Genomic DNA, 15,625 nt, shown 5'->3' with positions numbered 1-15,625 from the left:
ACCAAAAATTTAACAACTTATGTCACATACCCAACAGTTCAGACCAACGTCAACCCTGTGTGTGTGTGGGCCAGAAGGTGGTGCTCGTAGATGAAGACCAACCTCACCAGGTAACCCAGAGGCCCCGACACCTGTGAGACTCCTGAAGGTGACACACGGCTACAACACCTGACGCGGTACGACTTAATTAGATCTATTAACTCACATTGTGGTAGACTGCTCTCGTGTGAACAATGACAATCTCTTAAAAGCACGTTTATATAAGTCATGAGTCAATTATTACCGAGTCGATTATAAAAATATCTACACAGGCAAGACAGAAAAGTGGTTTAAAGACAAAAATAACCACCTGAAGATTAGCCTTCCAACTTTTTTAAACCTTGAGATTAACTAGCTTAACGCTAACCCAAACTAACCTACACTAACTCCCTCAGGTAGCTTTTGGGTGGCTAATCATCAAGTGGAATAAGCCGGAGGGGCTAATCTTCAGGTGATCACAGATTAAGTACGTAAGAATCGCGAAAAAATTAGACGTCCTGGGAATTGCTTCACCAGGGCGGCATCTTTGATAATGTCCTTAGGATGTGTGACGCTGCGAGAAGCGGGGGGGGCATGGGGGGAGGGGACAAGATGAGCAAGGAGAGTAAGGATTGTGGGTGGGGGAGGGCGGGGAGGTGTGGAAGCAGTGAGGGAGGGGAGGATCGTGGGAGTGGTGTGGAAGAAGAGGAGGTGGGAGGAAGGGAGAAGAAAAATCTTGAGAATAATAAGATGTGGAAGGGGAGAAAGGGAGAGAGTGAGAGAGGAGTAGCGGGTCGTAGATGCAGGAGAGGAGAAAGGGGGGAGGGGGAGGGTGGAACAGGACAATGGGAGGTGAGTTAAGGTGGGTGGTATATACAGTACAGTACCCTAGTAACTTGCTATCTTCTTCATCACCTACAGTAATCTACCACACTATACCACACCACAAACCTCACCATACTACACATCATCATCAAACCACACCACAAACTATACCACTCCACACACACCAAGCCATCACCACACTACACCATACATCACCACACCATCACCACCCAGCTATCCCCCTGACCACCACCACCACCACACCCCTGCCACGCTCTGCTAACGATGTATGCACGGCTGCCTGGGATATATTTCCTCTATAATAACGTGATCGTAGAGGGTAAAGACGACGTGAGTTTACGGTGAGCTGGTTACTCTGAGGACCTCGTTAGTGTGTTCAGGCAGGTGTTCAGGCAGGTGTTGTTCGTGTTCCCTACCTTGAAGAGTGTGTTTGTCGTGTCTAATATGTGTATTATGGTAAACATGGGTCATAAGTGTGTTCTCAGGTCAAGTAGTGTTCTTAAGAGTGTGTGTGTGTGTGTGTGTGTGTGTGTGTGTGTGTGTGTGTCCTCTCCGCCCCTCCTTACGACTAACACTATACAGTGTCTTTGTCTTCCACACTATACCACATCACAAGCCACACCATCACCATACTACACCTCACCATCACCATACTACACCTCATCATCAAACCACACCAATATCAATACTTGTTGTTTACATTCCTCCCACGTCTGTCGATTTAAGTTAATGTTATGCTTTACCTGCACTTGCTGTTTATTGACCTGATACTCAACAACCAGCAACCAATTACTTCCCATGGACTATAACTGTTGCTAAGGACGGAAGAAGACCACCACTTGCCACCAAAATCCAAGATAGTTTAAAATACATCACAAATAAGACCACGTTTAAAACTTAATGGCAGAATACAATAATCTATAGACATTCTATATAAATTCAAGGTCGGTGTTTATATTATTTACTGTATATAAAACCTGTATTGTTGGTTTAGAGCACTCGATACCCGGAGAAAATTTTTCACCAGCTTTCACTGGCAGGAGAAACTTACGGTGATCTTCCCACAACAACCTTCACATTGGCAGTTACCACACTGACCACACTACTGGCCACCACTAACCACTCTCTTCACCATCGTTTATCAGTCAATGTTTCCCACGGGCTCTTGCAACGCCACTCATCGATAATAACAAGGTGACCAATATTTATTTATTTTAGAGACGTGTATAACTAAGTCTAGCAAAACGGGAGCCACCAGGAGACAGTTCCATACAAGAAACCAAAGTGTGTGTGTGTGTGTGTGTGTGTGTGTGTGTGTGTGTGTGTGATACTCTCAAGGTACTGTAAGATCTCCCTCCGTGGCGTCTGTACTGTATATACAATTTAACTTACTGACGTCAAGGTGGTTTAGGTAGCTGGGTGCACTTGTGTTATGCCATATGTTAAGGCACCGGGTTCATGATACTATAACCGCGCCTGTACCCTAGGTCTAAACCTGTACTTCCACTGATGTGTCTAAATAAACTCTTCTTTGAGTCCGAGTTTCACCGGAGTCATTGACGCCGTGGAGAAGACGCAGCAGAAGACGCCTGAGAAGATTACAACCCCTACAACACTCTACAATAAGGAAGCAAATCTATATGCAACTGAAATGTGAAGAGACACTTACTGTGGGGTGCTGAGTGTCTTGAGGGCGTCCCGGGGCGCTGAGGGGAGTGCCCATCAGACGCTCCCTGGGTGGGGAGTCTGGGGGCAAGGGTGGCACGTCTGTGGGCGGAGGAGCCACCTCGGAGGGCGTGGGTGGAGGTGGTAAGGGCTCGTCACACACCACGACCTCCCCGTCAGTGACTGGAGGAGGTGGAGGAGGTGGCAGGTCAGGAGTGGACGAGCGAGACGTTGGGCTGATGGGTGGCGCCAGGTGGCGGGCGTGGGTGGGCGACGTGTGGAGGCGGGCGGGATGAGGGGATCGAGGGGGCCTGGGAGAACCGGGCGTGGTGGCGGCTGCCACAGCAGAATTTGCGGGCGTTGCTTCCGGTGACTTGGGTGGATCTGGCGCTGGCGGCTTGCGGTAGTAATAAGGTCTCGCTGGAGACATGTTCCTTAACTCATTAGCAGACTCCTCTATCCGCCGCATCTCAGAGTCTGGACTGTTGATCTTTTCAATCTGGGGGGAGTTAAGGAGGGCGCCAGCACCAGGCCCCCCCGGGCTGGACGCCGCCGCCGCCTCCGGGTTGGGTCCATGGAACAGTGACCGCAAAGTTGGCTTCTTGGGCGGGCGCTCTGGTGGGCGTGGTGGGGGATCATCGAGGGCGGGTGGGGGCAGAGAGGGCGGTCTAGGCGGGTCAATCTGGTGGGTGATGAGGGTGTCTGATGAGGCGAGGGCCCCGTCCAGCAGGCCCCGGGTCGACGACGATGTCCGGGAGGAGCTGCAACACAAACAAGTCTACATTAGCACTACAACGCTAACTACCGCCAGCATGGCTTGCTCTACTGCACTACTCTACTGTGTGTCATCTTTACTTCTCTACAAGCAGACTCATACGAAGCTTAGTTACTGTACAAATATACAGGCGTCAAGTTGTCTCTGTTTATACAACTTCATTGTGTTAAGTGTCCTAAATCTCCATTATCAACCTCGTCAACTCCTACAACTGCATTTATGTATGTGATCAGTTTTTCTCCCCACACACACACGTCAATAAAGACTGTGTGCCGAGCTTCCCTCTAACATACAATTATATACACCATGCTGATAAATACTTCTACATACAACACAACCATTACTCACAACTTTGGAATATAATACAGTGATTCATATAAAAAAAACAAATTACCAGACTAACTTAATAAATAAATAAAATAAATAAAGAACTCCTTTATTTTCACGACGAAATATTCTGAAAATGAAGAAAGGGTGTTTGATGGTAATGGCGTAACGCAACTGGAATGAGGATGACAGATTCGTCCCATAATTTTGGTCGACTGGATTTTTTTTCCATGTTTTAATCACTAGCAAACACGGAGGTTAATAAATAAATGAATACATAAATAAATAGAGGTGTTGCAAAACGATACGAATCCTACTGACTCGTATTAAGCTAAGCGATATACATAATACTGGACATGTCGAACACGAGTCTTGCCTACCGTGTTTAACTAGGAATATTACTGACAAACTTTACACAAAAGGTACAGTACGATCAAAGAAAAAAATTATATCTCCCTTCTAACCTCCCGGATGAAAACAAATCATGTAAAATGTCAAGTGAACATTCAGTATATGTGAAAGCAAAAATCGCTCTTCCGCTTCATTCAGAATTTACGATGACAGATACCGTAAGCTCTCGTATTCTGGGACCCAATACATTTTCCATCTCTTTTTCTAATATAATCTGCGTTATTTATTTTTCACCGACAGTAAAAAAATAAATCACAATAAACCACATATATTTGTTTGAATTATTCGCTCATATAAATATAATTCATGTTGGTATTGTTTATTATTTGGGCCACGACATCAACATCGTTTAATAATAAGTTTCATTTATTGTTCTCTTCTCTTCAATCATTAACCAAGAGTCAAATATAATATATAATGTCAGTCAACGGGAAGGCCTGGTATATTTTTCAAGTTTAAAATACAAACAATTCCTGAAGGTCCCCCGACTCTCCTCCACCACAGTATAAACAAAGGTACGTCTGCGTCGGGAGTAGGAAGGTGGTGGTGACAGGAGCCTCTAACAAGATCACTCAAGACTCTCTCTATAAACCACTAACGTCAATAAACTACGGAACCTGACTGCCGCGCCGCCAGATGTTCACTGCTAATGTAAAGTAACTCAAAACTTTCATGATCGCTGTGTTTTTTTTCTTCCATTTATACTTTCACATGAGGCGGTCCAATGGTGAGGGGTGAGTCAGCTTCTTGGTGGGTATGGGAATAATAATAAAAAATCAATTACCTTGCAGATCTTAAAACATGAAACTACTTGATTATATATTATAAAATGTCTATCAAGTGAAGTTCATAACGAGATTCAGGAAACAAAAACAGGCTTGTTGTGTGGTCTTCATTCGCGTAAACAAACAACAAAATCACTTCTGCATATTCTCTTTTATCTACAGAAATTCCTTCAAATATTTATGCGTTTTTGCCTTTTCATTCGTCCTCATAAATCAATTCAAGGTAACCTTTTACTATCATTAACATAAACAACTCGGTTACCACAAACCACACGCATTAGCAACACCACAGAGGGTGGGACGAGCAAAAATAGGCGAGTCAGCGCTGAGTCCACCGTTCTCTGTGTCGGTACAAGGTGGGAAGATTACCAGGGGGAACTACCTCAAACACGCTGCGGTCATCTTTAACATGAGTGCGGTCCTTTATAATCACAGTGCGGTTATGGACGAGCTTTCCACTACTTTGTGATGTAATTATTCGCTTATTAAAATACCTCGCGGGGCAGGTATGAACCCAGAACCCCCGACACACTATCAACGTATATTAAAGTTGTGAAGACTAATTATCTTACCTTGCTCTAGAGTTCACCTGGGTCTATGAACTAAATCCATTAAACTGGACATGAATTTTTGTAAGTTTGTCGTAGTGTTATGACTCACCATAACAACCACGTCGACAGACAGACGGCGTCATCTCTTTCTCTCACACACACATTGTTTTCATTAGAGGGGAAAGGAAGTGTCACGAGGAAAAATCTCAACACCTACAAACATAATAATGGTGGCCCCTCGTGTAACGAGGATGGCCGGCCCATGGGCCACCTAGGCGTGAATTTGTTTAAGGTGTAAAAGCTGTCGCCAACACAACAACCACATCTTAAGCTAACGAGTTGCTTAACCCAGTGTCAAGGAATAGTCCAAGAAGACCGGACAACTCGCCAACTGCACTGCAACCATTGCCCCGGAACACGATCCATAAATCGATTAACATCCAGGTTCCCAATTACTGCTGGGTAGACAGAGACAAATGGCGTAAAGAAACTTGCCCATAGTAGTTTCACCCTGCCCGGGGATCGAACCCAGGTCCGCTCGCTTGCGAGGAGAGCATGCTGATCATTATATCACATACATGCAAACACACACACCTACCTTTTAATAATGATCCCACCCTATTGTTCAACTTGTACCCGAAATTTACATCAACTTATAACTGAATAATTACTGAATACGTTCTTTACACTAATATCTACGAGACGGAAGAACGAACGGAAGGAAGGACTCAGACAACAGCCCTCCGTCCCTGGCAACCGAGGGAGTAAAAACAGACACAAAGGAAGAAGGTTGACGAACACAAAGAGAGAGAAGGACCCCCAAGAACAAGAAATGGAAAGAGCAGGATGATGAGGAAAAGAAGTAGAAAACGAAAGAAGGTGAGGCGGAAGTGGCAAGAGGAGGAGGAGAAGGAGAAAACGAAGAAGGCAAGGAAGGAGGTACGGTAGAAGGAGGCGAGGGAGGTGTTGCAGGAGGTGGCACAGGAGGGGGGTTGACCTTCATACCCACAGATAACACAGCGTCACGCACAACAATTGTCTCCATAACACGGGAAAAAATCTCTCCCGCAGTCCTTCCCTAAATGAGGTAACTCTAACGGCGAGGAAGGAAGGAAGGGACGAAGAAAAGGAAGGAAGGGAGAAAGGGGAGGGAGGAAGAAAAGGAAGGAAGGAAGATAAGGGAGGGAGGAAGAAAAGGAAGGAAGGACGGGAGGAAGAAAGAGAGGTGGGAAGCGGCAATGAATGAGGAGGAGGGAGAGGTGAGGAAAGGCAAGAAGGGACAGAGAAGGAAAGGGAAGAAAGAAAAGGGAAGGAAAAAGATGGCAAATCGAAAGGCGAGAACTTGTCCGAATCCTCGCATTTCAAGAACGTCATAACATTATATCCGAACACATACAATTTTACAGCAAACATCACTAAATACCAACCCCCAAACGTTAATTACAACAGGTAAACACAGGTAGATTAGGTCATTAAGAAGCCTATTTGAAATTCAGTATGATACATTAACTGGTGATTAGGCTAGATACAATCAAGGCTCGTCCAATCAAGAGGTTAATAGAGGTGCCCAAGCTAATCATTTGTCTGTCTGATTGGTCGATAATGATTAAGGAGGATAAGCGTCCAATCGATGCGTATAAATATATAATGAGGCGGATCATTGTAAAGGTTAGGGATATATTGTATAATGATTGTCCTATATATACAGTAACTATTAATTTATTACTTATTTATATATTTTACGGAGTCATGAGCTAGTGTGTGTGTGTGCGTGTGTGTGTGTGTGTTTAGAGAGAGAGAGAGAGAGAGAGAGAAAAATATCAGTTTACTTCATCTGATGATCAAACACCTAACGGTCCTAACCCTACCTGGGGGCGGGGGATGGTACGTTAGGTTAGGTTACCTTTGGTTAATGTTATGATAGGTTAACATTAGGGTGTTTAATTCTAAGGTAAAATAAACTTGGGTGGTTAATCTTCAGGTGATAGCTAAGATTTTATCCTACAAACATCATCCCTCACCAGACACAAGTTAACAAGCCATATTGCCTGAAGAAGTAATTGTCGATTCTATTCCATGTATACGGTGAGCCAAACCGGATCTCTGGACTAACATTCTTCCCCACACCTGGCAGAGTAGAGACACACCACCCTGGTAGCCCCCACGACCTTGCAGGGGCGGTGGCGGCCTCCTGCTGCTGGTGCACAACCAGGAGAACCCCACCACGCGGAACTACCATATGTGGCAGAATTACCCCTACCACACCCCTCCTTCAGTCAGGTGTTGTGTATCACTTACCTTTGATAATTATCCCTGCCCTTACCTGCTCACTACCTGTCCTTAATGTACACAGACGCACCTCCCTGTATCTCTCTCTCTCTCTAAAAGGTCGGTATGCCAACCCCTGCCCCCTCTAATAGCCAATCAAATTCAAGATAGAAAATTGTCATGAGTTTTATTACGCCGTTAACTGGGCTGTAGTTCCTAAGAGTCAACCTAAAAAAACGGTGTAGGTAATAAAGAAAAATATGGTTGTGTGTGTGTGTGTGTGTGTGTGTGTGTGTGTGTGTGTGTGTGTGTGTGTGTGTGTGTGTGTGTGCGTGTGTGTGTGTATGTGCGTGTGTGTGTGTGTGTGTGTGTGTGTGTGTGTGTGTGTGTGGCGCGCGTGTGTGTGTGTGTGTGTGTGTCGCAAGAGGGACACCACCACGACAGGACAGGAGCTTTAATTTTCTTAAATATTGAATTATTCATTACACGTCACATCCCAAACAACAGCAACGACAAAAATACCGAAAATACAATACTTCGCTACAACACTAAAAACTAACACAATACCAACAATAACGGAAATAAAATAACAATACTACAAAAATAAAACAAAAGCCAACATAAACCTTAAAACATATAACCAAACATAAACACAATCAAGGAAAAAAGAAAACAACAAACCCCTTCTACCACCAGGCCTCACACCACACCATCCCTCCACCAAAGACTTCCTGGCCAGCATTGTTGACAGTATTAGGTTCGTATCCCCTTACAACACGTGACTGATATCTGGGCATGAGTCACACAATACAACCACACCGACTCGCTATCATTTACAACTGGTTTACAAGTAGTCAGATGTTAAAAGGAGATAATCCTATTATGTTCCAGCCTGTTAGTTATACCTGACACCATACACGCTTGATTCAGGACAATTCGATCCCACAGATAACATGCAATTGCTTCCAGGAAAAGAGAGAGAGAGAGAGAGAGAGAGAGAGAGATACCTGCTGATATTTCGTCCCCAGGAATGAATAATAATAAATGAAGAAAAAGAAGAAGGAGAATATGAAACAAATGACAATAAACATAATAATACAAACAACAACAACATTATTATAACAGTTTATGTAACGTCACGCAATATGCTTGAGACAACGGTAAACAAAACAACAAGCTGGTGGTCTACAGTACATCTCTTGTCCAGACACATACACACCACACGTATATATACACATACACCACACATACACACAAACGCGCACATACATACACTAGTACACACCACCGTCCACAATCTGACAGTAATCAAGTCCACTAACAACATTTTTAACGCTACCAACACCTGACGCACACACACACACACACACCTTAACAGTATGTCCAGCACTGACGAGATAGACACAGGTTTAAGCAATACAATTTCAACAAATTCCTAAACAAACTAGTGTCACTTGGACGACTGCCACGTGTTCCAGCAAATGTCGAAATAATGGTTCAGCTCAAATTAAACTCACGAAATTTCTGACTCTGGTGAAAATAGTCTTAAACATCTGAACACCGTAGCGACAACCACACACACGGTCCCTTGAACATGTACAGTTGCGGACAAAATTTTCTGAACACTTTTGGCAACATCTGGCATCTCCTCATGGGGTTCGTCATACTATTTTTAATCTCAAATTATATACACAAAATAAAATACATTCCATAATACAAAAAATATATGAGAAAATCCATTGAAAAATCAATTCTCTTCAACTAACGTTCCTCAAGCACTTAATGCTAGATACTACAAAGTGTCCAAGGAATTTTGTCCGCAAACTGTACATCTGTGGATACTTCTAGTGCTTATCGTAATTCCTTTCTCTTAGCTTTCCAAACTCTCACTCTCTTGTTAGTCTTAATTTGTGGTTATTTTAAATTTATCTTAGTTCCTTCTTCGCCTCTTTTCTTCTGTGGTTAATCTTTCTTCTCGCTTTCTATGATTGTCTTCTCCTGTTGTCACTTTCACTTATTACTTTGGTCCTTTCGTTTCACTTTCTATACTTTGTTTTGCATCATTCACCCCATGTTATCTCCCCCTCTTTTTATCCCTTGATCCAGTTTACACAAGTCGAAGATGAGAGAGAGAGAGAGAGAGAGGAGAGAGAGAAGAGAGAGAAGAAGAAGAGAGAGAGAGAGACCCTGTTGAAGACGATGGAGGTCAATAAGGTTACGGAAAAAAAGTCTACAGAAAAAAAGGTCACGATTCTGCCAAGGAAAAAAAATACTTAGGTTATAGAAATCTTTATATAGCCTACACAATGTTAGGTTAAAGGTAACTTATTTTCCGAAGATTAACCACTTTAACACTAACCTAACCTTCCTAGGTAGCGTTAGGGTGTTTAGTCATCAGGTGAATTAAGCTGAGAATGCCTAATCTTCACGTGATCCAAAAACATCTCCCCCAAAGGGCACTGTAAAACACCTACACCAGTTAAATCAGGAAGGATGTACCGCAATCAAAACGAATTCAAATTTCAAATATAACGAATTAGCGGTTTGAAAAATAACCATAACAACGGTCGGATAAATGTTATCTTATGTTAGCTTTTAATTAACTTTTATTGTTTTATTTGGAGTGAAAGATTATCACTCAAAGCTGACAGACTCTCGGTGTACGACAAACAATGAGACAGTTACAGTGATGAGATGAAAATGATGATGATGATGATAACAATACTACAAATGAGAGTAAACTAATATAATAATAATAATAATAATAATAATAATAATAATAATAATAATAATAATAATAATAATAATAATAATAATAATCTTGGACTTCTTGAGTAGTCTAGGAGGCATGTCAGTGTGTGTGTGTGTGTGTGTGAGTGAGTGGTGAGGACAGTTTCCTTGGTGTCGGTTATAAACATTGGGATCAGTAGACCAACAGGTTAAGGTAAGAACAGCAATCAAGCGCCACCCACATTAGGCCAACAAGGACACCGATCTCACGCCCTCCCTACCTACCTACTCCCCGCGCCCTTCCTACCTACCTACTCCCCGCCCTTCCTACCTACCTACTCCCCGCGCCCTTCCTACCTACCTACTCCCCGCGCCCTTCCTACCTACCTACTCCTCACGCCCTCCCTACTTACCTATTTCACACCCTCCCTATCTACCTATTCGTCCCTCCATCACCCCATCCATTAGAATTACCTTTTTCCCATTCCTCAAAACCCCGTCACATTAACACCCTATTTGAGAGAGAGAGAGTGTGTGTGTGTGACGTAACTATGTCGTCACTACCGGACAATTCCCTCGAGAAACTCATCCAACAAAAAAGAAGTGTGTGTGTGTGTGTTGGTAAAGGTCGAGGTATTCAAAAATGTCAGCTGACTGGATGGTTTGCTTTGCTCCCGTACGTTGTGGATATGTCACTGGTTTTGTTGTTTACCGTTCCTCTCTCTCTCTCTCTCTCTCTCTCTCTCTCTCCTCTCTCTCTCTCTCTTTCCTCCCACACTCTCGTTAATCATGCCCCCTGGCCTTTCATGACAGATCTATGCTTGTCTGACACCAATGACACATGGGATCAATACTTTCACTTTACAGATACATAAACTCTTATATATATGTAAATATTCTTAAGGTCACAGATGATGGAAAAAAATTTACAATGAAGTTTCCCGAGAGGTGGGTGAGTCATGTGATACTGTGTAAAAGTTTACCTGAGGTAGGAGGGCTGGTACCCTCTGTACACACTGCAGTAGGTGGTGAGCGACATGTCCGCACGTGTTCACATCTACTGTACTGTTACTACGTCAACTTCCTTCTTATTCACTGCTGCACTACACCATCATACCCTCAACAAGGTCTTCACTACCACAACATAACCCTGGACCATCCGGGAGTCCAGGACAACATGTAGTGTACAAAAAATGCCACTGAAATTTTCTTACTATGATCACTTCACTACGTCAACACTAAGACAGACCGGGTGATGAGTAACACTGACGGAGGACCACATGTAGTGTTACCGCGCTACACACAACACAATACAAGCACGCACCAACAGGCACAATAATGCTACTTCCAGCACCGCGGTGATACTGAGCGTCTCACTCTGTTCAGTTTCCTTGGGAACCCTCCCTACCCCCCGCAACAATACCCCCGTTACCTCTCACCCGTCCTCCCTGCCGGCGCACTCTTCCTCCTCCCATATGAGTCACACACCGTTTCACTTTTCCAATACCCTGGCCACATGTACACCCCCACCTCCCTCCCCAAGAAAGGAATGATGTGTAGGAACTTTAAATAAGGATTGATAGTACACCTCCAAGAGTCTTGTGTTCCGTGTTGACAAGCTCCGCCCTCCCCCCCTCTCCTACCATTCCTCCCCACCTTTAACTTACTCCTCCTCTCTCCTAAATGACGTCACACAAGGGAAGCTGTTGTTGACACTAGTGACCGATACAATGCGGACCTTAACAATACTCGTCCACTTATCTCCACTGATATGATACACGAGTTTACTCTTCCAACGGACAAACGTTACAGCTGTAGAACAATGTTATCAGCGGGCGTAGGTGACGAGAGAAGACCAGGCAGATTTCGTGGAAAGGTTCAGGCTACAGAAGATACCAGACCACATCCCGCCCCCTTCACCGTGTCGGTAATCAGGTGGACATAAACCAGAGGTAAGTCACTGACGGGTTAACACGTCACATTATATGATCAACATAAAATAATACGTTTCCCCCTTAAGCCCAGCTGGTGGAAGGGAGTGGTGAGGTGGGAGGGGAGGGGAAGAGGAGGATGGGGGAACGAGGCAGTGACCAACACCTGGACCTGAGGAGACCTGCCTATCACCACCAGGTTCCCGGAGACCTTGACGACTCCTGCGGAAATTGTTCCCCGCCCACCTGAACCACTACCTCTGCTCCCTCCCCCGCACACACCTCATCCTGCCCCCACACACCTTTAATTCACCTCCTACCCCCACACACCACCACCTGCCCCCCCACACATATATGTACCACTTATGTTACTTGTATATTATTTGTCAATCAAGTGATCCATTCCCCAATTATGTAACTTTCATTATCTCTATTTATTCAGTCCTTTGGAAGAAATGTTTTCAATAAATCGTTAATTACTATCATTATTAACTCTATCAAGGGAGGAGGTGTGGGTGAGGGCGGGGAGGGGAAGTGAGGGCGGGGAGGTGTGAGTGAGGGCGGGGAGGAGGTGTGGAGGGCGGAGGAGGTGTGGGTGAGGGCAGGAGGAAGAGGTGGGTGAGGGCGGGGAGAAGGGCTGGGCCACACCTGGTAACGGAGCACAAGGCGGCACCCATACTGACCTACACTTTGGAACGAGCCACCACACCATCACCACTACTACCACCACCACCACCAACCATATCGACACCACTATCAACATGATCCCGGGCACCTATCACCAAAATCACCCCAACAATTACCACCAACACCACCACCACCACTTCTAACCACCATCACCAACAATTACCACTATCCCATTGACAGTCGACAGTTCACCCCCTTCCCAACCACAAGTGAACTCTCCTAGGGATGAGGAACCTAAAATACCTAAAGACTTGTGCAATCAAAAGAGAGAGAGAGAGAGAGAACAAATGACTAAGATACCCCCCCACTGGAAAAAAAATGAATGAACTGCCTACAAATAACCCCTGTTCCTCTGTATAGCAAGAGACAAAGGAAATGTTTTTAAGGGGGAGAGGGCGCAAGGGGAAGGGGAGGGGGAGGAAAGGGAGGGGAAATATGGGTGTTCTAGAGCAAGATGGTATCAGTCAGTCGCGTGCGTCAATGTACCCAGAAAAACACAAACCTGTTCTGGCTACACTGTGGGAGTACATCCTCGTGTGTATACAATGATGTAACTAATACAATAAAGGAGGGAATGGAACAAAATACAATTACAGAAACTACGAAATACAACAATTCCTTATCCATACACTACCACTGTTACATACAGACATTACTGACCTTCCAAACAGTAGGAGACCCACTCTGACCCACCACCACACAGCAGGAGACCCACTCTGACCCACCACCATACAGCAGGAGACCCACTCTGACCCACCACCACACAGCAGGAGACCCACTCTGACCCACCACCACACAGCAGGAGACCCACTCTGACCCACCACCACACAGCAGGAGACCCACTCTGACCCACCACCATACAGACCATCATCTTACAACACGTTTCATCACACCTGGAGACACCTTCCGGTAACGGTGCATGTTTCCGACCCCCGCCCCCTCCACACACACACATCTCAACCTTAAATATAGCCCGCCTGTCTCACCTCCCTCCACCACCACCTTCATCCTTCCTCCCTGTTTAGAAGTCGGTATACAAAACTTAGTCCTCGTAGAAATCAACCTAATCTAACGTAACCTAACAAACCAAACTAAACCAAACCTAATCTAACCAAACCTAAAGTAAACTGAAACTATTCTAACCTAAACCTAACTTAAAACTGAAGCTGGTACCCAACCTAAGTTAAAACTGAAACTAGTCCAACCTAAACCTAACTTAAAACTGAAGCTGGTACCCAACCTAAGTTAAAACTAAAGTTACTCAAACCTAAACCCAACTTACAACTGAAGCTACCCAACCTAAACCTAACTTAAAACTGAAGCTAGCCCAACTTAAAACTGAACCTACGCAACCTAAACCTACCTTAAAACTGAAACTATCCAACCTAACTTAAAACTAAACTTAACCAATCAACCAAGTTACTATTATACAGATCTAGCCTTACAATACTGTCTCAGGCACCCAGGGTCACGCATCACGCCCTCCGCCCCCCTCCACCACCGTCAGGAGGCGTTATGAACACACCGCGACATCTCACACCTCCTCCAGATCAGCTGTCGACATTATTTCCTCGTCTCTGATTAACAACGCCTAAACTTGCGACGCCCTTCCGTACCGCTAGTGCTGGCATTACCACCCGCCCACAGCCACGCTTCGGGTCCCCCCCCCCTTACCTGCCTGCTTGCATACCTGGCTGCCTATCAACCAACCTTTACCTACCTACCTGCCTGTATACTTACCTATCTGTCTATCTACCCACTTGCCTATCTACTTACCAGCGTACCTATCTACCTGCCTGCTTCCCGCCGAGGTGTCACAAGAAAGCAGTACCTTGATGTGATGAAAAAAGGAGATCTCGTTAACTCAAATCTCTGCTCGATCGGGTTTTTTCGGTAATAAATTGAGTTCTTTTGTAGACCTCCCCGTACTAGCATAAACCAGGACCGACCACTAGGTGAGCCAGAACCAATGAGGACCAATATAACCTGTTCTGCCGGATAGTTACTTAGAACCCCCACCACGTGCCGGATAAGAACCTAAACAGAACTCCTCACGTGCCGGAGTAGAACCAAACAGAACCCTCACACGTGCCGGATAAGAACTAAAACAGAACCCAACAACCACAACTAACTTATACTGAGCCTTCGGTGCGCTAGTTATCACTGACCTCAACCCAAAACACACCACCAACACCAATTTCACTTTACAACACAAACAATATACGGGCTATTTTATATTTGACGAGAAGAGTGGTAGTGAGAATAACACTTGGAGGGGAGGGGAAGAGGAAGCCTTGACACTGTTCCTCTACTGCAGAAGGTGAGAGAAATAATATACTGTAGTTCCTCTCCCACGATATCATCAACACTTCCTCTCTCACCAACAGGTGTTCCTCTCCTGACGAAGAGTTCCGGGTTGTGTGGTTGACAAAAGCGAGGTGACAAGCTGGGTGTTAATGAGAATACAATGAAAACTTGGTAATTGACTTCCCCCCTCAAGGACAGCTTTCCCGGTCTAAACACAAGTCTATTTACGTATATAATCTGTACCTCGATGGACCCGAATCATGCTAGAATATAAATAATCTTTGAAACACCGAGTCAAATTCTAAGTCATTCTTAACATATGTT

The 15,625-nt window shown here is 44.7% G+C and overlaps 1 protein-coding gene across 1 annotated transcript in view; it reads right to left on the bottom strand.

The window, feature by feature from the left end:
- LOC121874616 (serine/arginine repetitive matrix protein 2-like) overlaps nucleotides 1-15,625 on the bottom strand; it is a 151,297-nt gene that overhangs the window by 41,317 nt on the left and 94,355 nt on the right. Inside the window, exon 7 of the mRNA XM_042378844.1 lies at nucleotides 2,534-3,290. Coding sequence (XP_042234778.1) covers nucleotides 2,534-3,290 — 757 coding nt within the window. The remainder of the gene's footprint in view (nucleotides 1-2,533; nucleotides 3,291-15,625) is intronic.

This window comes from Homarus americanus, unplaced genomic scaffold (assembly GCF_018991925.1).
Source record: "Homarus americanus isolate GMGI-L3 unplaced genomic scaffold, GMGI_Hamer_2.0 scaffold34360, whole genome shotgun sequence".
Classification (NCBI taxonomy): domain Eukaryota; kingdom Metazoa; phylum Arthropoda; class Malacostraca; order Decapoda; family Nephropidae; genus Homarus; species Homarus americanus.
The sequence above is the reverse complement of the archived record's forward strand: the minus strand, read 5'-3'. Positions and strand labels throughout refer to the sequence as shown.